This window comes from Arvicanthis niloticus, chromosome 16 (genome assembly GCF_011762505.2).
Source record: "Arvicanthis niloticus isolate mArvNil1 chromosome 16, mArvNil1.pat.X, whole genome shotgun sequence".
Taxonomy (NCBI): Eukaryota; Metazoa; Chordata; class Mammalia; order Rodentia; family Muridae; genus Arvicanthis; species Arvicanthis niloticus.
The window spans coordinates 61144238-61169176 of NC_047673.1; the positions used below are offsets into that span (position 1 = coordinate 61144238).

The 24939-nt window shown below is 45.3% G+C and overlaps 1 protein-coding gene across 1 annotated transcript; it reads right to left on the reverse strand.

The window, feature by feature from the left end:
- Window positions 1–471: 471 nt before the first annotated feature.
- Calr3 (calreticulin 3) lies at window positions 472–24846 on the reverse strand. Its single transcript, XM_034520091.2, has 9 exons — window positions 24705–24846; window positions 24506–24607; window positions 18121–18324; window positions 13530–13624; window positions 6544–6732; window positions 4527–4622; window positions 3467–3598; window positions 1733–1825; window positions 472–683 (listed from the first exon to the last, which is right to left on the reverse strand). The coding sequence occupies exons 1-9, from the start codon at window positions 24793–24795 to the stop codon at window positions 543–545; spliced, it is 1143 nt and encodes a 380-aa protein (XP_034375982.1). The 5' UTR covers window positions 24796–24846; the 3' UTR covers window positions 472–542.
- Window positions 24847–24939: the final 93 nt, after the last annotated feature.

Below are 24939 nucleotides of genomic sequence, written 5' to 3' on the forward strand. Positions count from 1 at the left end.
GGGATCTGATGTCTACTTCTGGTCTCCACAGAACTGCATGTAGTACAATACAAACAGATATATACAGACACACGAATTTTACAAAATAAATAAATAAATAATCTTTAAAAGTAAAACAAAATATTTTTAAAATTTATCTTACCATCTTTTATTTCACAAAAATAAGAGGCTCAAAAAAAAAAAAAAAAAGCACATTGTTTAAAACAGTGTCTCACTATGTGTCCCAGGCAATCCTAGAACTTACTACATAGACCAGGCTGGCCTGGAACTCACAGATCTCTGTCTGCCTCTGCCTCTCAAGTCCTGAGATTAAAGGAGTGTGCCAACACATGCAGTCAACAGAAACTTTTTGTTGCAGATACTGGAGTCATAGGGGTCTATAGAAGACACAGGGCTCTGGAGAGAACATGGGAAATCCTAACACAAACAGAGGGTTGTTTTTCAGAATCTGGACAAATAACCACGCAGACATGTGATCATTCAGATGTGTATTAAAGTAGAGTTGCAGCTGGGCCAGTCATCAACATGCAGAGTGGGGATGACTACAGTTCGCCCTGCCTGTGGAATCTGCTGAAATGGTTATGCCTGTGAAACTTCCCCATCAGCAAATCCTCCTCATCTTCCTCACGGGCTTTTTTCACTTCTTCCTTGGCCTGTATGGCATCCATCTCCTTTTCTGGACCCTGGAGGAAGGGACAAAAATAAAACAGTGCTTGTAGCTCAGTTGATAGAGTGCTTGTGGCTCAGTTGGTAGAGTGCTTGTGGCTCAGTTGGTAGAGTACTTGTAGCTCATTTGGTAGAGTGCTTGTGACTCAGTTGGTAGAGTGCTTGTAGCTCAGTGGGTAGAGTGCTTGTAGCTCAGTGGGTAGAGTGCTTGTAGCTCAGTGGGTAGAGTGCTTGTAGTTGGTAATGCTTGCCTGGCACTAGATTCAATAGCTAGCATAGGAAAAAATGGGCATGGTGGTACCCACCTGGCATACAGGCCCCAGAGGTCATTAGTCCAAGGTCACTGTTGACCAGACTGCAAGGTTAAGGCCAATCTGGGAATGCATGAGACCCTATCTCTAAAGAGATGAAAAACTGACTACTGCAGATACCCTGTCTGTTTACTGCCATACATCTGTGAACCCAGTACTTGTGCAGAAATAAGAGTGAAGTCTCCTGACGGGCAGTGGTGGCGCACGCCTTTAATCCCAGCACTTGGGAGGCAGAGGCAGGTGGATTTCTGAGTTCAAGGCCAGCCTGGTCTACTGAGTGAGTTCCAGGACAGCCAAGGCTATACAGAGAAACCCTATCTTGAAAAACAAAACAAAACAAAACAAAACAAACAAACAAAAACAAAGAGTGAAGTCTCCTAAATGGTGTGGTGCATCCCACAGCAGCCAAGGCTATACAAAGACCCCTGCCTCTACAAAGAGAAAAGACAAAGCCAGGGCTAGAGGGCTGGCTTAGACACACTGCTTTTCTAGAGGAGCTCAGCTCCCAGCACCCACTTTAGGCAACTCACATCTGCTGTGACTGCAGTTGAACAGTCTCTGTGGGTTCTATACTCATGTGCACAGACACAGAATTACAGGTTTGTTTTTAAAGGAAGCTGGGTGTTCAAGCACATCTTAATCCTAGCTCTTGGAGGCAGAGGAAGGCAGATCTCTATGAGTTCAAGGTCAGCCTTGTCTATGTAATGAATCCCTATCTCAAAGGGGAAAAAAAGGTGTTTGGGGTCTGTGCCTACCTTAGTTTCCCCCCAGGTGGCCTTGCCAAACTCCTCTGCATAATCTTCATCATCTGTGATCAGGAAGTTATCAAAGATGGTTCCAGATCTCACCTGTGGATGGAAGCAGGCTTTCATAAGTGGTGGCAGATATACAACTTTTCCTCCTTGTCCCTGACTTAGATCAATATCACACCTATGATCAGCTATCAACGACTGACTGCTCAGGGTGGTCCCAAGGTAGAACACAATCTTACTAGGCAGGAAGACCTAGCTTGCATTGCTAGCACCTAAGTGTGGGTTGTGGGTATCAATTGGAGGCTAGTTGGGACTGCAGACGGACAGGCTCCATCCCTACTGCATATCCCACAGCTGAAAGGAGCAACTGCTATACAGAAGGGACCCCGAGGCACAGAAATGTCAGGGCCATGTGGTCTAGAGGCCGCATGCAAGTGCCAGTGATCACAAAGGCCCTTAGTGAGGGGTTACAGTCTGAGGCTGGAGGGTGAGGTTGCTTATCACTCTTGAAGTACACCACAGTTCAGTTCATAGGTCTTACAATCTTATAATCCAGGTATCTTACAATGCCTATGACCCAAGCTCCAGGGGATCAGATACCCTCTGGCCTCCATGGGCACTGCACACATGTGCACACACACAATACACATACAGTTTTTTTAAAAATGATAAACCAAGAGCTGGAGAAATGGCTCAGTGGGTAAGCTCTCTCACCGTGAAAGCATTAAGGACCCTGAGTTCAGATCATAAAAGGCCAGCACACACATAAAAGGCCAGCATGTCTTGTATAGGTGCCTATGACTTCAGCATTTGGAGGCCATAAAGGCAAAGACAGAAGGACTCTGGGGCTCACTAGATGCCAGGCTAGCTCCAGGTTCAGTGAGAGACCCTATTCTCAAGAGTGGTATAGCTAGACACTGGACATTCTCTTCTGGTCTCTGCCCACATGCAAACTTACACACTGACACATGCACACATACACTCACACAGACACACACATGCACACATACACACATGCACACTGACACATGCACACATACATACACATTGACAAACACACATGCACACACACATGCACATTGACACATGCACACATACATACACAGTGACACACTGACACATGCACACATATATACACAGTGACACACTGACACATGCACACATATATACACAGTGACACACTGACACATGCACACATATATACACAGACACATGAACACATACACTGACACATGCACACATACACACATGCACAATACACACATACACACACATGCACAATACACACATGCACCCCTATACCCACATGTATAATACACACACACACACACACACACTGACACACACACACACACACACAGTCATGAAAAAAAAAATTGTGTACCAAATGGGTCACATTAAAGTTCAAGCCATTAAATCAGCCAGCCATAATGGCATATGCCTACCATCCCAGCACTCAGGAGCTGAAGCAGGAGGATCATGATTTGAAGGCCAGCCTGGGTTACAAAACAAGGCCATCCCAGAGCTATTAAAGTAAAGAAAGCTCTGGGCTGGGGAGATGGCTCAGCGGTTAAGAGCATCAACTGTTCTTCTAGAGGTCCTGAGTTCAATTCCCAGCAACCACATGGTGGCTCACAACCAACTGTGATAGGGTCTGATGCCCTCTTCTGCTGTGTCTGAAGAGAGCAATAAGTCTGGTTTAAAAAAAAAAAGAAAGAAAGCTCAGAGCCAGGTCACCTGCCACAGCTCTAGACCAATGGCGCCAATGTTCTCAAACTCTGAGAGGTCGTACTGTGTCAGGTAGTCAGCAGGTCTCATCTTCTGGTGGAGCCACACGTCCTTGTCGATGCCCTCAGCTTTCAGACCATCCTACAAAAGCAGAGGTTAGCCAGGCTTGGATCACAGGATAAGGAATGGTTGGTTTGCTTTTCCTTTTTTGTTTCCTATGAAAAGTGGCTAGCCCACCAAGGACCAGTATTCCATAAATTACCCTACAACTCAAAATTTTATGCAAAGAAATTCAAATCTTTTCATTCCTCCCACTTGGTAAAAAAAAAAATCCATGCAAACTCTGTGTGTGTGTGTGTGTGTGTGTGTGTGTGTGTGTGTGTGTGTGTATTTTGAGACAGGGTTTCTCTGTGTAGCCCTGGCTGTCCTGGAATTCACTCTGTAGACCAAGTTGGCCTCAAACTCAGAGATCCATATGCCTCTGCTTGCTTTTTTCCTTTTCTTTTTTTTTTTTTTTTTTTTTATGAAAAGCATCCCGCCCCCATCCTTAGAACCTGATAGACTGTAGCAGCCTATCCCTCACCTTTCCTTCACTTCCTATGCATCAATTCCTTCAAATGCAGCAAACTTCAGAAGTCAATATGATCAAACTCCTTAAGACACAGTTACCGCCGGGCAGTGGTGGCACACGCCTTTGATCCCAGCACTTAGGAGGCAGAGGCAGGCGGATTTCTGAGTTCGAGGCCAGCCTGGTCTACCGAGTGAGTTCCAGAACAGCCAAGCCTATACAGAGAAACCCTGTCTCAAAAAACAACAACAACAACAAAAAAAAACAACAACAACAACAAAAAAAAAGACACAGTTACCAACTGCACTAGACTAAAAACTAAATCAATCTTCCACCCGTGTGTTTGCAAGCAGGTTTGGGTCATTAGAAGTTGCCTTGCCAGGTCACTCTTAATGTGTTCTTTTCGTGTATCACCAAGAATATTTTTTCTAACAGCAGAAATGGGACAGGAGTAAGGGCCAACCCAAGGACCCAGGGTCCCTACAGGAAAAAGCCACACACCTCGTATGGTGGCTTCTGCAGCCAGTCTCCATCCAGCTCACTGTTCCAGTCGCTTGGCTTGCTGGCACCCGCATCCAGAAAGTGCTTTTCCCAATCCTTCAAAGACAGAAAGGAAAGCATGATCCCAGGGGCATACTGGGGAAAAGAAAATTTTTTGTAAAATATTTTTATTACACCTATTATGGCCAGGCAGTGGTGGCACATGCCTTTAATCCCAGCACTTGGGAGGCAGAGGCAGGCAGATTTCTGAGTTCGAGGCCAGCCTGGTCTACAGAGTGAGTTCCAGGACAGCCAGGACTACACAGAGAAACCCTGTCTCAAAAAACCAAAACAAAAAAACAAACAAACAAACAAAAAAACACCTATTATGCATGTGTATATGTGTGGAGGTCAGAAGACACCTTGCTGGAGTCAGCTATTCCCCTTCATCATTGTAGGTTCCAGAAATCAAACTTGTGTCTTCATTGCTTGGCCACAAGCACCTTGTCTTGCTGAACCATCTTGCCACCCCTTGGAAATTCTTTAGTGCAGGTTGTGGGAGAAACCTAGGGAGCAAACACGCTCAGTGGGGCTGGGACAGAGCCCAGTGACCTACAGAAGATGGCAGACACTGACACCTAGACAGAAGATACTTAGCAATAGATTAGCAGAGCAGGTCCCTAACTCCTGTCACAATGCCCTTTTCCTATTCACTGGAGTTGTCTCCACATATGCTGATAGTTTTATGACAACTAGACATAAGCTAGAGTTGTCTGAAAGGAGGGAGCCTCAATTAAGAAAATATCTCTGTAAGATCAGGTTGTAGGCAGGCCTGTAGGACATTTTCTTAATTAGTGATCAATGGGAGAGAGCCCAGCCCATTGTGGGTGGGGCCATTCCTGGGCTGGTGGGCCTGTGTTCTATAAGAAAGCAGGCTGAGCAAGCCATGGGGCACAAGCCAGTAAGCAGCACACTCCGTGGCCTCTGCATCAGAGCTCCTGCCTCCAGGTTCCTGCGCTGTGTGAGTTCCTGTCCTTCAGTGATGAACAGTGATGTGGAAGTGTAAGTAGATAGATCCCTTTCCTTCCCAAGTTGCTTTGCTCATAGAGTTTCATCACAGCCATGGTAACCTTAACTAAGAGACCAGGCTGTAGGATTACCATTCCACCAAGTGGCAAGTGCATACTTCCTGGCTCTTGTTTGTCCTTGGGTTTTTTGTTATGGCCGTGGTAGGTTCTGCTCCCCGTCACTAATCTTAGAGTAGGGGCATGGAATGAAGAGAGAGAAGCTGTATCAAAAGACAAGTGACTAAACCTCAAAATTATGGAAAGTTAGAAAGTTGCAGACCAGAACCAAATTATCTTGATTTTAGTCACTGTGATCTATCCCTGCATCTGACCTAACATCTTTGTAACTATCAAAACCCTGCAGTAGAGGATTGGGGGGGTGGGGTGAGGGTAAGGGGGTGACCAGGAGTGAGGGCAGCAATCAGGAAGTAAAGTGGATAAATAAAAATAAAATTCAATTAAACTAAAATTAAAAAACAAAAACCCTGCCATGGCCAGGTGTGGCACACACCTTTAATCCCAGCACCTCTGAGGCAGGGGCAAGCAGATCTCTGTGATTCGAGGCCAGCCTGGTCTACAGAATGAGTCCCAGGTCCTTCAGGGCTAAGTAAGACCCTGTGTCAAAACCAAAGGAACATCCCATTAAATTTGTTTTTACAGCCAGGTGGTAGTGGTGGCACACGTCTTTAATCCCAGCACTCAGAAGCAGAGGCAGGAGGATCTCTGAGTGAGGTCAGTCTGGTCTACAAAGAGAGTTCCAGGACAGGCAGGGACAAACAGGTAAACATGTCTCGGAAAAGAAAAACAACAAATGGTTTTTACAATACCTTGAAATGTGTATCCAGGTTTTGGGTGTGAGGTCTGAGTGGGCAGGGGCCAGGTGGGCAGGGGCTGGGTGGGCAGGAGCTACAGTGCAAGCAGGCCTTGGGGAGGGGCTCTGTCAACACATACCTCAGGCTGTGCTCACCTACCTGGGCTTTGCTGCCTTCCACGTGATCCCAGTCCCTAGACTCCAGTGTTGTCTTTTTCGTCTTTTTCAGCGACGTCAGGTTCCAGTCATACTCAATGCTGCCAGATTCAATAGACTGGCCATCGACTTTTACCTCGTAAGAAAGATCTGGTCTTAAGATCAGGGTGTAGAGATGTGTGAAGCCATCCACCTGCACAAAGGCCACAGTGAGGGACTCTTCCATTGTGTGTCTGATTTGTACTTTGAAACAGGAACTATGATGGGAGACAGCTCAGTTGGTGACAGCATTTGCCACCAAGTCTGGTGACTTAAGTTCAATCTGCCAGACCCTCACTGGTAGAAGGAAAAAATGACTCCAAGATCCAAGATGTTCTCTCTCTCTCTCTCTCTCTCTCTCTCTCTCTCTCTCTCTCTCTCTCTCTCTCTCACACACACACACACACACACACACAGAGTGGGGCAGTAGTATAAAACAGACCTAAGTATGTTGGGGGTGGCACAGGCCTCTGCTTCTAGCATTTGGGAGGCTCAAGCAGGGAGAGCATGACCTCTAGCCAGTCTTGCTTACATTGCAAGACTCTGTCTTAACATCCAAACCAACAGGCCTGTGTAGTGGCTCACATCTGTAAGGCTAGCTCTTGGGAAACATGCAGGGAAATGGGGAGTTCGGAGTTATTCTCCACTACATAATAAGCGAGCACGTTTTCCTTTTCTTTGGTTGTTTTCTGTGCATTTGTATGGGGGCCACAGGATGATATTGGGTCTCTCCCATTGTTGCTGCCCACTTTATTTGCACACACAGGTTCTCTTGGCAAACGTGGAGTTTAACAACGTGGCCAGACTGACTATCTCCTTCAACACAGACCTGAGCCCTGGGCTTACAGTCTGGGGGTCAAAGTCAGATCCCCAGGCTTGTCCAGCTAGCAAGTCAGCTACCGCTGGAGCCCTGCTTTTGTCTTTATGAGAGAGGCTCACTCTATATACCTCCAACTCCTGCTTCATTTACCCTTCTTGATAGTGGGATTTTGGTTGTGAGTCACCGGACTAGGGTGACATCCCCTGAATTCTTTGTCAGTTTGGTTTTTGTTTTTGGATTGGTTAGGTTTTGTTGCTGTTGTTTTGTGTTTTTTTGTTTTGTTTTGTTTTGTTTTTTGTTTTTGTTTTGTTTTTCTTTCTTTTTTTTTTTTTTAAATTTTCGAGACAGGGTTTCTCTGTGTAGTCCTGGCTGTCCTGGAACTCACTTTGTAGACCAGGCTGGCCTCGAACTCAGAAATCCACCTGCCTCTGCCTCCCAAGTGCTGGGATTAAAGGCGTGTGCCACCACTGCCCAGCTTTTTTGGTTTTTCGAGACCCAATATCATCCTTTTTTGGTTTTTCTCTGTGTAGTCCTGGCTGTCCTAGAACTCACTCTGTAGACCAGAGTGGCCTCAAACTCAGAAATCCTCCTGCCTCTGCATCCTGACTGCTGGAATTAAAAAGGTATGTGCCGCCACCACCTCACTAGATTTCTTTTTATTACATTTTATTTGGTGGGTGAAGGCCAGAAGACAAATTTTGGATTTTCTCTTCCACCATGTAGGTCCCAAGAAATGAACTCAGGTCTTCAGACTTGGCAGCAAGCTCTCTTACCTACTGAGCCATCTCACAGCCCAACCTCAATGTTTTCACAATTGTAAGAATCTTCACTATAAACCTGTAGTTCTGGCAGGGAGCTGCAAGCCCTGTGAGGATTATTCTGGAACTTTCTAGCATTGGAATCTGGGCAGGAAACCTAGTCCTCAGATTCAAAGGGTCTTTATGATAAAAAATTTGTATTTGGTATTAGCATGTATCTGTGTGTGCACACATATGTGCATGTGATATCCTATGAGCAGGGAGGTCAGCATAGACCACAACTGTTGGAAGTCAATTCTCTCCTTCTATCCTGTGAGTTCCAGGGTTCAAGCTCAGGTTGTCAGGTTTGGTGGCTTTACCCACTAAATCATCTGGTCAACCTCCCATTCTTAGATTCTATTTTTAAATGTGCATGTGTGTGCACATGCATGCATCTCCCCTTTCTCTCTTTATGTGTATGTGTGTATGTATGTGAGAGAGAGAGACAGAGAGAGGAAAGAGAGAGAGAGAGAACATGCTCACATGCATGCATTCATGCATACAGATGCCTGTGGAGGCTGGAAGAAGACATTGGGTTGCACATGGCTGACATATGTATGGTGGGATCTGAACTCAGGTCCTCTATACTCTTAACCCCTGAGCAATCTCTCTTGCCCTAGTCTTTGGCTTTTCACTCTTACCAGCTTCCTTGCAGGAAGCAGGCAGAGGGGCATCCTCTGGCAGCAGGTTATAGGGAAAGCCCATAATATTGAGGCTGCTGAAAACCATTTTGTGACACGTGGCCAGAGGTCCCCTCTTTGTAGCAGGATATCCCCCCCACCAACATTTACCATAAACTCGGTAATTTGGGAGGAGCTAATGTGGGAGGAGTAAGGAGATGAAGAGGAGGAGCTAAAGGGGAGAGAAGTAGGAGCCATGGAGAACCACGTGTATATCAAGAGCAGTCCTGGGTAACAACTTATATCTAGGTTAGTTATTTGAGTAACCCCTCCAATTGTGTGGGCATCTTGTTAATTGAGCATTACCAAACATATAAAGCCTTTGAATAATCTTTAAACATTAGAGTCTCATTTCTACTGGGTACCACATGGATGGAGGGATGGTCTGGGCTCAGCCCAACCTTGTGGAGACAGTGTGGGAGATTGGCAGAGCCATCTCCCACGTTGTCGTCTCGTGGGTGGCAAGGCCGGTGCTTCTGGCCCGCCTGAGTCTCAGCCTGAGCCAAGCAGCAGCTTGTTCCCGCAGCCACTCATGGCCTCAGGCCTTGCCTAGTTGGGAAGATGTCAGCCCCGTACCACAAGACAGATCAGGTGCTGCCGTTTTAAATATTACCAATAACACCTTTGGACTCACCACACCACATGTGACCTCAGGCACCATGCCACAAGAGATTTCATGCTCTCATACTCTTGGGAAATTTGTCTTTGAATTCAAAGAACAGAAAAGTGCTTTTAAAAGCACATAGAAAGCAGCCTTATACAGCTGACTAAAAGTCATTATTTTCCTCAGTGTGGTATTATACACCTTTAATTCCAACTCTTGGGAGGCAGAGGAAGGCGCTTCAAGTACCGTGAATTCAAGAACAGCCTGGTCTTTACTGTGAGTTCCAAGCTAACCAGGGCTGCATAATAAAACTCTGCCAAAAAAAATGACTTAATTAGTTAATTAATTCATGCCTGGTGCCTTCAGAGGCTAGAAGCGGGTTTCTGACCCTTGGAACTGGAGCTACAGGTGTTGGTGCTCAGGTTGATCACAGCCTCCACGTGGGAGTTGTGATCAAACACACGTTCTCTGCATGAGCTGCCCGCACCCTGAACCATTGGGTCAACTCTCCAGAGCCTGCACATTTCTTTTTTTTTTTCCATGTGCGTTGCTGTAGTTGATTAATCTGCTCTAAACGCCCTGGTCCGATATTCTGGATTCTCAATGAAAGACACGCACACAGACAGAGAGAGAGAGAGAGAGAGAGAGAGACAGAGAGAGAGAGAGAGAGAAAGAGAGAGAGACAGAGAGAGAGAGAGAGAGAGAGAGAGAGAGAGCCTGCCTTATATTTAATATGCCTTAATCAGCTCAATGGCTGGACCACTCCCAAGTTTCCGCATTGCTAATGCCTACGCCCAGATACTCCTGAATTATTACTTACTAAAATCTATATTCCATCTTTGCTACCCCAGACCCAATCAGGGGCCCCAGGTCCACTCTCCCCCAGGTCTTACATGATTGATATGCCTTTCTTCCTGCAGCTCCCAAGCCTGGATCTTATGGTTCCCTGGCATGGCTGTACTAAATCCTCCTCCTTCCCTCCATTCCCTTGCCTGGGAAATCTAAAGTCTGCCTCTGTCTCCCTGCCCAGCCATTGGCCACCGGCAACATTATTTACCAATTAGAACCCACTGGGGGCAAGGACCCACAGCATCTTACATGCAGGATTCTCCTGTAATATTTAGGGAACCCAATTAATATAATACAATCATTAAATCAAATCCACATTTCCCTCTTTTCATCCATTAAAAAGGTCTTTTCTCTCAGATATACATTGAACATATTTATCACAGTTATGTAAACTATGAGGTGTGATATACACTAATAATGTCCAGTCCATCAATTTTGTCAATTTAGGTACATTACTCTAACATCTATCTTAACTTAAAAAGTTTACAATTCTATGCCTGAATTATGTTTTGATTTTAACTTGCATTACCGTCTGAAAACCATCCTTTCAAACCTACATCATCTTCCTCAATGCTAAACAACTTAAGTGTGATTATGAGACTGTGACTAGTCTACAACCCCATCAGAAACCCGAGAACAAATTAAATATTACCTGAATATATAGGACAAAAACACAAGCACAAAAACATAGCTTCCAAAACTTAACTAGTTTGTAGAGACAGCTGACTACCTGGACAGTCCCCCATTCCTCAAAACATCAAAGCATCTGTCTTCAGCCTTCTGGCTCAGGACCATGTAACAGACCTTAAGTAAAGCAGGAGCTATGAAGGACTAGTTTACTCTATCATGGCTGTTGACTATCCCACATTTTGTGTCCTTTCCTGGGTGGTATTTTTGTCTGTAGATGAATCGGGTAATTCTTGTCCAGTGGCTACCTTGCCACAACTGGACCAACTCTATATGGAAGTTTTGATGCTCGATATCTTCTTGAACCGTGAAGGGGGAACTGTCAGGAGTAGACATGTCTCAGTCAAAAGATCTATTAATAAATGAAATGACTTTAAGTGTCATATTCTGTGGATCTCTGATGTTTTTGAAGATTATCTATCTATATAAAGTATATCTGAACTGGTAAACCTTGACTACTCTTAGCTATTTCTATTTGAATAATATTGAAAACATTCTATTATAATTAAATCAGAATCTAATATAACCAAGAGTTTACTATCTGGCCCTTAACTCATGTTATTTAATCATCCTAAACAGTTTGTAATAGCAGCTATAGAAGGACTGGGTCTAAGCCTTGTATTCTTAAATGAGTTACATAGGCACAATGCCTATTTAAGAGTAACAATATTAATTTCAAATTTTGTAACAATATGAAAAATTTATACCAATGAAAACCTTAAATCTGTATCAATATTATAAATTCTATACCAGTGTAAGAAATTATAACTTTAATTTTTATCAATTATAAAGAGTTCTACCAATGTAAGATTGAGTATATAATGATTTGTTTAAGAATAAATTTAGTAATCCATCCCATATATCTAATTTCTTATACTAATACTCTATCCCCTTTTCCCCCCTTAAACTCTGCATGTGTGTGTACTCATGTGTATGTGCCTGCATGCAGAGCCCAGAGACTGTGGTCACGTGTCTTCCTTGATGCCCCTTCACTATCCACATTGAAACAGTGTCTCTCTGTACTCAGCCTCTCTGTAGGCAGCTTGTTTCAACCTGCATATGCTAGTGTCTGCCTTAGAAGCTACTAGCATCAGCTAGTGGTGCATGCCTTTAATGCCAGCACTTAGTAGGCAGAAACATGCAGATCTCTGAGTTCCAGGACAGCCAGGGCTACCCAGAGAAATCCAGCCTCAAAAAACCCAAAATAAATAATAATTTGAAAAACAAAACTAAACTGTATTCTGGGGCTGAGTATGCACACAGCATTCTGCCCATCACTTTACAGTCATTTACATGTGCATTTTGCAATCTTGTGATACGCATGGCCAAATGTGAGTCTGGCATCTGTCTGTCTCCCCACCTCTCTCTCTCTTACTCATTGTTTTTTGAGACAGCATCTCTTTACATAGCCCTGATTGACCTGGAACTCACTAAGTAGACTAGGCTGCTCTCAAACTCAGAGAGATCCTCTTGCCTTTATGTTCCTAGTGCTGGAATTAAAAGCCTGTGCCACTAGGCCTGACTATTTGTTCTAAATGTGAGTGAGGTTGAATGCAAAGGCCATGGGTTAAAGTTAAATAGTCTGGCAGATGCAGTAGAATGGCCCCTATAGGTGCATATATTTGATTACTTAGTCACCAGAATTCTTTGAAAGAATTAGAAGAATGAGAAAGTGTGGCCTTGCTGGAGGAGGTATGTCACTGTGGGTGGACTTTGAGGTTTCAAAAGTCCAAGGCAGGTCCAGAGCCTGCCCAACCCTCTCTGCCTACAGATCAGGATATACCTCTCAGCCACTTCTCCAGCACACTGTCTGCATGCATGCCATCATGTTCCCACCATGCTCCCGCCATGTTCCCTCCATGTCCCTTTCATGCTCCCTCCGTGCTCCCACCATGTCCCTTCCATGCTCCCTCGGTGCTCCCACCATGCTAATAATGGGCTAAAGCTCTGGAATTGTAAGCTAGCCCCAATCAAATGCTTTCACTTGTGAGCGTTTCCTTGGTCTTGGTGTCTCTTCACAGCAAAAGGACAAAGACTAAGACAACAGTAGAAATCTTAAGACAGTCTGACTTGCAGGCTATGGCCTTTCTGCTTAGGTGTAAGCCACCGTGCCCAGTTTCCTTCATATTCATCATGCAAGAGGCACAAGGCACATGTGGGAGGCTGAAGCAGGAGGATCATGAGGTTTGAGGTTCTCTGGATCATCCAGGGAGATAAATTATTTCCCTACATGATGTGGGAGCTGGAGAGGTGGCTCGGGCTAAGAGTACATTCTGCTCCCACAGAGACCAGAGTGTGGTTGCCAGCACCTGTGTCAGGCAGGTTCAGGGGATACAATGCCCTCTTTTGGCCTCTGTGGACACTGCACTCATGTGCACATGCACACACATAATTCAAATCATAAAATAAAACTTGAAAAAATAAAAAGGGAAGGAAGGGAGGGTAAAGGGGAGAGAGATGAAGGGATGAGGGGCAGGCCGAGAGAGCTGTTCCTGGTGACATTAGCTCTCTCACCTTGCATCTGATTGGCTTCTTATTTTCATGATATTGATTCTTGAAATATAGGATAACATGAACTTTCTTGATATCAAATCCACAAATATCAGGTCCTACAAAAAAAAGAAAAAGAAGAAGATGGGGAAGAAAAAGGTACCCTGAGTTCTCTTCCACACTGTTTCTGCATATACACACTAGCCTAAGCATCCTCCTTGGCATGGGACAGTAACTTCATCTGTCTGCAGGTGTTCTTGAGTTCACCGGAAGACACTGAAGCAAACCTCTGATGACTGGCTCCCTCTTGCCAAAGTCACCTCGCACTCAACTGTGAATCAGCACAAATGAGAAAACAAGGCCAATGGGCCATCATGTCAGACTCCCACAACAGAGCACTAGGAGCTGAGAGAGAAGACTGCCAATCCCAGGCCAGCCTGGGCAACTTGACAAGTGCCTGGCTCAAAAAGCAAAACACTGAGCTGGAGAGATAGCTCAGAAAGTCATGTTGCTGGTCATCCAGGCTAAGGACCAGAGTTCAATCCCTGGGAACCACAAGGTGGAAAGAGATGGCTGCACCTTGCCATCTGACTCCACATGTGCACCACAATACACACAAGCCTTCCATAAATAATAATTATTAGTACATTTGCTTGGTTGGGTTTTTTTTTTTTTTTTTTGAGACAGGGTTTCTCTGTGTAGTCCTGACTGTCGTGGTTCTGTAGACCCGACTCGGCTGGCCAAGATGGCGCCGGCCTAGGCCTCTGGTATCATCTACCAGTGCACTGCACATGCGCAACTCAGTTTGGCGGCAGCCCCTCCCGAACAGGGTATGCTAAAGAGGTACCAATAGGGTACCCCGATCCTAACCAATCACCCCCTCCCAGGCGGGGTATGCAAATATGGTATGCTACGAGGCACTGCAATCTGACCAATTGCGCACCTCCGCACACACACGCTTCCCCCCTCCCTCCCTGCCCAGGGCTGAGGGTATATAAGCAGCTCGCCCTGGGCATTCAAGGTCTCTCCCTGAAAACTCAAACAGCGCTTCTACAATAAAGGCTGTTGAGAAGGATCCGGTTGTTCACGGCTTCCTTGCTGGACGAGTGGGCGTGGCATACCAGGCTAGCCTCGAACTCAGAGATCTACCTGCCTCTGCCTTCTGAGTGCTGGGATTAAAGGTGTGTACCACCACTGCCCAACAATACTTTTTTTAAAGTTTGTTTTGTGTGACTCTCTTTCTCTGTGGATGTATACATGTGCATGCCAGGGGCTGATTGTCTGCATAAGCTGCTCTTAAAGGGGCCAGCAGCTTTTTGGGCTTCTATGGTAAGGGAGCTGATGGCTGTTTTTTCCTAGAAAATTCTCTCTGACTGTGTTTATTGGGTTCAGCAAGTGACAAGGTGCTTTTCTCTTGAAATTACAGCTAGAAAAAGTAAGAATTTTGTCTGGTTTAAATACGTAAATGTGTGTAGCCACTTTATTTTTGTCTCTGACTGGTTTTAAAAATATAAATATGCTCTGTATATCTTTGTTGTAAAGTATTGGCTTATAAGTTGTTGGGTATGATTAAAAATTTGTAACATTGGAAACAGAAACCAGACTTATAAAAGATAAGTTTTTTTTTTTTTTTTTTTTTTTTTTTTTTTTTTTGGTTTTTCGAGACAGGGTTTCTCTGTGTAGTCCTGGCTGTCCTGGAACTCACTCTGTAGACCAGGCTGGCCTTGAACTCAGAAATCCGCCTGTCTCTGCCTCCCAAGTGCTGGGATTAAAGGCGTGCGCCACCACCGCCCGGCAAAAGATAAGATTTAAAACAGTGTCTCTTTAATGAGGTATTAAAAGCTGCACTGTCATGCATTCATATATAAGAAGTGGAAGCCAAATTTTGTAATGTGAAAGTAATGCTCTTGGTACTGATTTTTAAAGAGAATGGATTGTTTAAAACTGGGTTTTGTCTTCCAAGGTTATGAGTGTGCTCTGGTGTTGCAAGGGAAACTTAGAGGTGTGGTTGGACTGCCAATGTTCCGTTGGCTGCAGTTTGCAGTTCAATCACCAGCTCGGGATTTTTGATTCACCCATGTTTGTAGTTGTGAAGAGGATCGAGCAGATGGAGAGTAATAAAAGAGTTAAAGACAGCTGTAGCACAGTATAGGCCTGCTGCCCTCTTTACACAAGTGGTATTGGATACAGTGGTAGAAGCAAATTTAGCCCCCCAAGATTGGAAAGGAGATCTCAGTGGGAGTTTATCTAACAGAGTCCCAATGAACTACTAAAAGCAGCCTTGAGCAGGCAGAATAGACCTTGCTTGCCACAATGGATCTTAACAACTCAAGTGGACTCATCTGCTCTGGCTGCACATGCAACTTCCTACAGGAATTTAGAAGACTAGACTGCCCACTGAGCTTGCTTTGTGACAGAATCCAGCTGCAACAAAGGATGGGTTGGTGGGCTTCCCCTGTATAAAGTGCTGATGATTAAACTTGGTGCCTTGATCAGAAACTTTATCTTGGCTTCATGATTCTCCCCCTACCCCTTCGTCTCTTTTTCATTTCCAGCCCCCCTTTCAAGTAAACCCAGTTCATCCATGGCTGCTGGACAGCTACCTTGAACTATCTTTCCAGCTCCCAAATGTATATGTTCTTTAAAATGAGAAACAAAGCTGGATGGTTGTGGCACATACTTTTGGTCCCAGCCCTTGGGAGGAAGAGGCAGGAGAAGAGCACAGGGAGTTTGAAGCCAGCCTGGTATATACTCAAGTACATGCGTGCACGGGTATTCAAGTGCATGTGTGGTGCCTACACATGAACATGCAGAATGTTCTTCCCAGTGCACAAACTGACAGCAGAAGGAAGACTTCCTGTTGTCTCTATCCGTTGCCATTGTATGCCCTTGAGGTAGGGCTCTCATTGAGAGAGAAGCTATTACTTTCTGCTAGACTAGCCAGCTGAGCTGCTCTCAGGATCTTCCTGTCCTCCCAGTGTTGGGATTGCAGGTACACACAGACAGCCTGACCTGGCTTTTATATAGGTTTTGAGAATTAGAACTTAAATATATTTACCCACTCAGCCATCTCCCCAGTCTTTATTTTCTACATTTTGGGGGAGTTTTGAGACAGGGTGTCACTGAAGCTCAGGCTGGCCTGGAATTCCTACCTCCACCTCCCAAGAGCTGGGATGATACCTGTTTTATTCACATGTTGCTAGGGATGGAATCCAGGGCTTCTGAATGCTAGACAAGCACTCTACCAACTCAGCCCAGTCCCAGCTCACAGTTCAAATATTTTTTAAAGTATTTATTTATTTATTTATTTATTTATTTATTTTGATTTCATGTACATTGGTGTTCTGTCTATACTGTATGTTTGTGTGAGAATGTCAGATCTCCTGGAACTGGAGTTACAAACAGTCTCAAACTGCAATATGGGTGCTGGGAATTGAACCTGGATCCTCTGGAAGACCAGCCAGTATCAATTAACCACTGAGCCATCTCTCCAGCCTCACACTTCAAATATTTTAAGCTTCACAACACTTTTAGAAGTAGCCAGAAAGTCCACCATCCCTTACCTGACAATCTGGACATGTTTTAGAGGCCAGAGTTTGTCACTTGGGAGATATATGTTGACTGCATCTGTGCAGGGTCCCCCTGAAATCCCAGACTGTGTCACTGTTTGGCTCTCTGGAGGCAAGGTCTTGTTATCTGGCCAGGTTGGCACCACATTCTCCACCCTCCTGCTGCCCCTTGTAAGTGCTGGGATGGCAGAGGTTTACCACCATGCCTGGCAGTAACACCTCACACTCTTCAAATTTTGATATATTCTAGCCAGGTATGGTGAGGCACCCCTTTAATTCCAGCATTGGGATGCAGAGACAGGGGGACCTCTGCAAATTAAAGGCTAGCCTGGCTTAGACAGTAAATACCATGATTGCCAGGACTACACAGAGACACCCTATCAAAAACATTTTTTTTTCAGTGTGTGCATGTGTGTGAATGCAGGTGTGTGCCTGGCTAAACGTGGTCTTAGCACTCAATAAGTTTCAGGTCTGAGTTTGTAGATGAGTGTTGTGTGTACAAGGTCCTGGGTTTCATACCCAACACACAGCTGTGTGAGATGGCCCAGAAAGCAAAAGCATTACCATGAGGCTTGAAGGTCTGAAGGTCTTGAAGGTCCTTCTGCAAGAAGGAAAGAATTGACTCCCTCAAGTTACTTGAACTGTAGAGATGGCTCGGTGGTTAAGAGCACTGACTACTCTTGCAGAGGACCCAGGTTCTGTTCCCAGCACCTGCCTGATAGCTCACAACCACCTTTAATTCCAGTTCCAGGGGGAACCAACAACCTCTTCTGGTTTCTACAGTCATCTGCGATGGCATGTTGCATATAAACTCACCTAGGCACACACATCCACCTAAATTAAATGAATAATTTTTTAAAAACCAGGTTCCAATTCTTTGTTTGTTTGTTTGGTTGGTTGGTTGGTTTTTAGGTCTGAGAATGTTCAGCCTGCATTAGTTAGTTTAAAAGTGCTATAAACTTTAGGTTCAATGCTGCTGTGTTACTTCCAGTCAGCAGAGCCTCTGTATAATGTTGGAAACACTTGGCTTCTGCTGCTGAACTTACCAAACATGATGTAGTACTGAGACTTTCCATTCATATTCTTCTGATCCAGGTCAGACGGAAACACCTTGATGTAACCGCCACCGCAGTCCATCTTCTGCTCATGCTTTACCGTGTACTGGATCACTAGGGTCTTCCCTTTGTTGCTGAATGGCTTGAAGCTCGCAGAGATGGCATAGAATCGGCTATTCTGGGTTGTCTGCAGGCCTTCCAACAGAAAGCACGCATGAGTGAGTCAGAATGACATTGCACTCAATATCCTGTAGGGACCTCCAACTCCTGTCCCCACTGACCCCCAGTAACAGAGGCTTGCACTGAACCACTGTGCACAAGTCACAAAGTGTACCACATGCACACCATTAACAGGCTCTCTGCTTCTAAGAACCTCTGCTCCACACACCTTTGTGCATGATGCAAGCTTTGCTAGGGCCCAGTGCGTGAGGCACTTACAGCCAAGCCTGATCACCTGATTACATTTTTGGGGGACACATGGAAAGTAGAAAGAGGGGGACAACTCCCAAAGCTGTCTTCTAATTTCCACATGCATGTGATGACACGTGTGTATGTCACGCGCGCGCATACACACACACACACACACACACACACACACAGCTAATTTTTTTAAAAAAGACTCTTACCGGGCAGTGGTGGCACATGCCGTTAATCCCAGCACTTGGGAGGCAGAGGCAGGTGGATTTCTGAGTTCGAGGCCAGCCTGGTCTACAGAGTGAATTCCAGGACAGGCAGGGCTACACAGAGAAACCCTGTCTCGAAAAACAAAAACAAAAAGACTCTTACTAGTTTTTATTTTGTTAAGACACAGTTTACCTGTGTAGCCCTGGGTGTCCTGCAACTCCATCTCTAGTCCAATGTTGTCCTCAAACTCAGAGACCCACCTGCCTCTGTCTCCCAAGTGCTGAGATTAAAGACATTTGCCAATACCACCAGCTTGTCATTTTGTTTGAATTGCTGTTGTTTTTTATACTGGGGACAGAGGGGACACAGGACCTGACACATGCTCAGCACCTGCTCTCTCTGGGCACACCCTCAGTCCTACCATTGGCATACTTTAGGTTACAGAATTACCTTCCTGGAGATGTGGCTCAGTTTTAAGCTCAGTTAGTGTACATGAGGCCTGGGGTTCCATCCCCAGTGCCATATAAAGTGAGGTTGACGGCACACATCCATGCATTTGGGAGGAAGAAACAGGAGGATCAGAAGTTTGAAGTCAGCCTCAGGTGCATGGCAATTTGAGGCTAGCCTGGGTTACATGAAGCCCTGTCTCAATCAGCACAACATGCCCATAAGATGTCTCAGCAGGTCAAGTACTTGTTGCCAAGTCCGAGCTTAATGAAAGGAGAAAACTGACCCTTACATGTTGTCCTGTGACCTCCACATGTGTCTTGGCATGTACACACAGTAAAAAAGCAGGGGTTGGAGAGATGGCTGAGGATTGAGTATGTGAGAGTCCTCACTGAGGTGGCAGCAAGAGGACCTGAGTTTTAATCCCTAGGGCTCACTTAAAAAAGACTTAAAAGTGGTGGCCACACAGAGAAACACTGTCCAAAAAAACAAAACCGATCAAGCTAGGTGTGGCTGCACATGCCTGTAATTCACCATGTGTTTATGTGTGTGTATACATGTGTGTGTGCATGTGTATATGTGTATGCATGTTTGAATGTGTGTATTTGTGTGTATGTGTGTGCATGTGTATTTGTATGTATGTGTGTGCATGTGTGTATGTGTGCATGCATATGTATGTATATGAATGTGTATGCACATGTGTATGTATGTATTTGTGTGTTATGTGTTTGAGTGTGTGTACATGTGTGTGTGAGGTGGAGATTGGAGGAAGCTGGGGCTTCATGGCCATCACTCAAACTCCAGGTTCAGTGAGGAAGTAAGGCTCACTCTTAGGGAGTAAGGAGAGTGATAGCGCCGGACGCCAGGTGTCCACTCTGGTCTCCTTAAGTCACTCATGGACTCATGTATATCCACCTGCATGTGTCTGTGCATACACCACACACCTCTATGTATGTAAAAGCTTAATTCTGCTTTCTTAATAGAGCAAGAACATACAATGAAGGTTGTATAGCTACTAAAGAAAATCAAACACTACTTTCTAAGACAGGGTCTCATGTAACGTAAGCTAGCCTAAAACTCCCTATTTCACCAAGTATTTTAGTCAGTTTCTATTTCTGTGATGAACACTATGACCAAAGGCAACTTGAGGAGAAAGGGTTTTCTTCATCTTACAGCTTGTAGTCCATCATGAAAGGAAGTCAGGGCAGGATCCTGGAGGCAGGAGCTGATGCAGAGGCCATGCCGCTTATAACACTCATGGCTTGCTCAGCCTGTTTTCTTATAGAACCCAAGACCACCAGCCCAGAGTGACATTGTCCACAATGGGCTGGGCCCTCTCCCATCAATCACCAATTAATAAATGTCTCACAGGGGCCTCTAAAGGCCAGTCCTATTGAGGCATTTTTTTCAATTGTGGTTCCACTGTCTCAGATGACCAAAGCTTGTGCCAGATTGACATAAAGCCAGGTAGCACAGCAAAAATGGCTTTGTACCCCTCCACCTCCTGCGGGTACCCCCAGAGTGCTGCTGTGACAGGCATGAGCCATGATGGCCAATTCCAAATTCTTTGTTTTCCCTTGCTACCTGAAGATGGTTTAACAGTGCATGTGTCACATGTTCACACTGAGGAAGCTGAGGCAGATACATGGTGAATGCCAGGCCAGGCAGGGATACATACTAAGACCCTATCGCAAAAATAAAATAAAATGAAATGAAACAAAACTAGGGGCTGGAGAGATGGCTTGGCAGTTAAGAGCACTGGCTGCTCTTGCCAACTACCTAGGTTTGATTGCCAGCACCCACATGGAGGCTCACAACAGGTTGTAACTTCAGTCCCAGGGGATCCCATGCCCTCTTCTTACTTCTGTAGGCACCACACAGTTGGGCACACAAGCCTGCAAGACATTCTACACATAGAATAATTTAAAATATTAAAACACGCAAAACAAAACCAATGTGGCTGGTAAAAAGTGGCTTGTGTTTTAAATCCTACAACTGCGGAAGTGGAGGCAGGTGGATCTCTGGTTTGAAACCAGAATGGTCTACATGGCAAGTCCAGGACACTCAGGACTACATAGTGAGACCCTGTCTCAAAATAAACCAACCAATCAAACAACCCCAATTATCTACCAATACAAACTTGGTATAATTTTTCTTTTCTTTCTTTCTTTCTTTCTTTCTTTCTTTCTTTCTTTCTTTCTTTTGTTTTTTGTTTGTTTGTTTGTTTTGTTTTTTGTTTTGTTTTGTTTTGTTTTGTTTTTCGAGACAGGGTTTCTCTGTATAGTCTTGGCTGTCCTGGATCTCACTCTGTAGACCAGGCTGGCCTCAAACTCAGAAATCCGCCTGCCTCTGCCTCCCAAGTGCTGGGACCAAAGACGTGTGCCACCTCTGCCCAGCATAGTTTTTCTTTCTTTTTGTTTGTTTTTTGTCTCCACAAAGCGCTGGACGTCCTGAAATTCATATATATGCTTACCTCTGCCTCCCATGCGCTGGGACCAAAGGTCTCGTTGCACCCAGCTGTTTCATTTATTTGAGTTTATTGTGTATATATGTTAGGATAATGGAAGTATGTGTCACAGCACATTCATGAGAGTCAGAGAACAACTGTAGAGAATCAGGTCTCTCCATCCACCATGTGGATCCCAGGCTTCAAACTCAGAGTGAGGTCTGGAGGCAAGCTCCTGTACCCACTGATTCACTTCAGCAGCCCAAACTTGGGTATTCACCCACACATCCAAGCCTCAACTCAAAGCTAGCTCCTACTCTGACATCTCTCTCTCTCTCCTGCTTTTTCTCATGGGATTCAGATCCCCATCCTACTCCTACCTCAGGCACCAGGCAGGCCCAAGGGCCCTATTCTCTCCTGTCATCTCCACCCCATCTTAATTCCTTGAATCTTTCCATCTGTGACTATGAAGTTATGGTCCCTGGAGACCACACAGGGGAAATCTAGATTTCCAGAGCCCTGGCACCAGGCCTGCTGCTCTTCAGGCTCAATGGGGTTTGGAGGAGATGGATGAGATACAAACTCTCTGAAAGGGAGACAGTGGACAAACAGCAGCCACATCTTGCTCATTCATGCCATAGCTGGCTCTTCTCACCCACTTCAGTCATAAAGCTGAAAGAATTTTGTTTCTGAATTATTTTATGTAACTATCTTACTAGCCCTCCCCCACATAAGGTCTCACTTTGTACACGTGGTTGTCCTATATTCACTATGTAGACCAGGGTGGCCTCACACTCACAGAGATCCTCCTGTTTCTGTTTCCTGAGTTCTGGGATTAAAGGCCTTTGCCACCAGGCCTCTTAGCTGGAACTTAGAATTCTTACCCTTCCTCCTGCTGTCACACCCAGATTCTGTGGTGCTTCAGCTTTGTGCATGCCAGGCAAGACAGCTCCAACTGGACTCTAGATGGTGGATATTTTAGACCTAGAGTGTCACAGGTCTCTGTCTCAATTCTTTGACTACTTTGTAACATCCAAGGGACTACTGTGTATCACCATGTAAATGAGCAGATGTGACTGCTTCATCTATGTTACAGACACTTCAATAAAAATTTCCCAGTGGGCTGGGCAGTGGTGGAGCACAACTTTGATTCCAGCACTTGGGAGGCAGAGGCAGGCAGATTTCTGAGTTCGAGGCCAGCCTGGTCTACAGAGTGAGCTCCAAGACAGCCAGAGCTACACAGAGAAACCCTGTCTTGAAAAACCAAAGTAAATAAATAAATAAATAAATAAATTCCCAGTGGGCTGAAGAGATGGCTCAAAGGTTAAGAGCACCGTCTGCTCTTTCAAAGGTCTTGAGTACAATTACCAGATACCACATGGTGGCTCATAACCATCTATAATGAGATCTAGTGCTTTCTTTGGGCCTGCAGGCATAGATGCAGGCAGAATGCTGTATACATAATAAATAAATCCTTAAAACAAACAAACAAAATTTCCCAGCATAATGGCTCACACCTGTGAACCAACCAAGCATGGGACTGACTGAAGTAGGACTTGGAGTTCAAAGCCAGCCTAGCCTTCATAGACCCTGTCTCAGATAAACCATCTCTTATTTTTCCAGACAAGTTCTCATGTATCCTGGGTTAACCTTAAACTTGCAATGTAGCTAAAAAAATTACTTTGGCCTTCTCTCTCTCTCTCTCTTTTTGTTTGTTTGTTTTTGAGACAGGGTTTCTCTGTGTAGCCCTGGCTGTCCTAGAACTCACTCTGTAGACCAGGCTGGCCTCGAACTCAGAAATCCGCCTGCCTCTGCCTCACAAGTGCTGGGATCAAAGGCGTGTGCCACCACCGTCTGGCTACTTTGGCCTTCTCAATTCTCTTGCCATTTCTCTTGAGTGCGAACTACACCCCATTTAGGCTGTACTGGAGCTGGGATCCAGAACTTCATAGATGTTAGACAGACATATTAGCGTAGCAGGTTTTGTTGGTACATGCCTTTAATCCCAGCACTCACGAGGCAGTGGAAGGGGCAGGCAGATTTTAGTGAGTTTCTGGACAGTCAGGGATACATAGAGACAGATCCTAGCTCAAAACAAACAAAACTAAACTAAATAAAATACAATTTATATTGATTTGTTTATTTTGTGGAGTTGGGGCATGTGCCAAGGTTAACGGACAACTTGTGGGCATAGGTTCTCTCCTTCCACCCGGTAGGTTCTGGGGATCAAACTTAGGTCATCAAGCTTGGCCAGAGGCCAATCTTGCTGGCCTCACTTTTCATTTTGATTCCCCCCCCCCCTTTTTTTTGTTTTGTTTTGTGACAAGATCTGGCTGTATCTTAGGGTAGCCCAGAGCTCACTCTATAGCCAGGCTAGTCTTGAATTTGTGATTTTCCTGCCTCATGAAGACCCTGGAGTGCTAGGATCCCAGGTCATGCTACATACAGCCTGGTTCCAATTTTCAAGTGAGGTGATCTTGGGCAACTACTGAGAAATGCCAACACAGTCATTCCTGTCAACCCCAGCTGTCATTCCAGCACTTTCTGAGCATCTCCACTGTCAATCCAGTCCGCACTCAGGGTGCATACTGCCCCCCCCCCCACCGCCCCAACATACACAGATACGGAAAAAGTAATCAACACTTGGGAGGCTGGGAGTTAGAGCCATCTAGGGCTTCATAAGACTCCTCAAAAACTAAAACTAAAATACCCTCCACTCCGTTTTAAACTAATGTAAACCCAAACAGGGCATTGCAGAGCCTGCATGTGCCTCAATGTCCTGGCTTGAACAGTGGGTGCGCTGTCAGGGTGCCGTTCGGTTTCTAACTCTACTCTATTTGCTCCCGACTCTACACTAACCTTTGTCTTTCTCTTTATGCCCATAGAACTTCCCCGATGAGACTCTGAAGTGCCCGAACTGGGAGTCATTGGTGGACTGCACCCAGCGGTTCCTCCAGCGCTCTGTGGGGAGACAGGAGGGTTAGTGGTGCAAAGTACATGGGTCCAGATCACAGATAGTGGACACCAAGGCACCAGCCACCACGGTAATCGCCTTCACCTCCGTCTAGAAACTCCTCTTGGAAGTACACAGTGGCCAGTGCCACGCGCAGCACGCAGATGGCCCAAAGCGACACGCGAGCCGAGACCATGGCTGCACGTGCTACTACGGCTTTCTGCTCTCAGGCGTCGGTACCGCCTGACAGGCGCAACTCAGAAACTACAACTCCCGGCATGCCTTGGGATTATGACCTGAGGCCGCTGAATGGGTGCGCTAGAATTACTGATTCCGTGAT

Excerpts from the sequence above, each read along its gene's own strand:
- Calr3 (XM_034520091.2), bottom strand. The coding sequence starts at position 24,795 with ATGGTCTCGGCTCGCGTGTCGCTTTGGGCCATCTGCGTGCTGCGCGTG. Across the intron at positions 24,608-24,704 it reads AGAGGAGTTTCTAGACGGAG|AGCGCTGGAGGAACCGCTGG; the intron begins GTGAAGGCGATT and ends GTCTCCCCACAG. Across the intron at positions 6,733-13,529 it reads AGAAGCCAATCAGATGCAAG|GTGGATGGCTTCACACATCT; the intron begins GTGAGAGAGCTA and ends GCCTTTGTGCAG.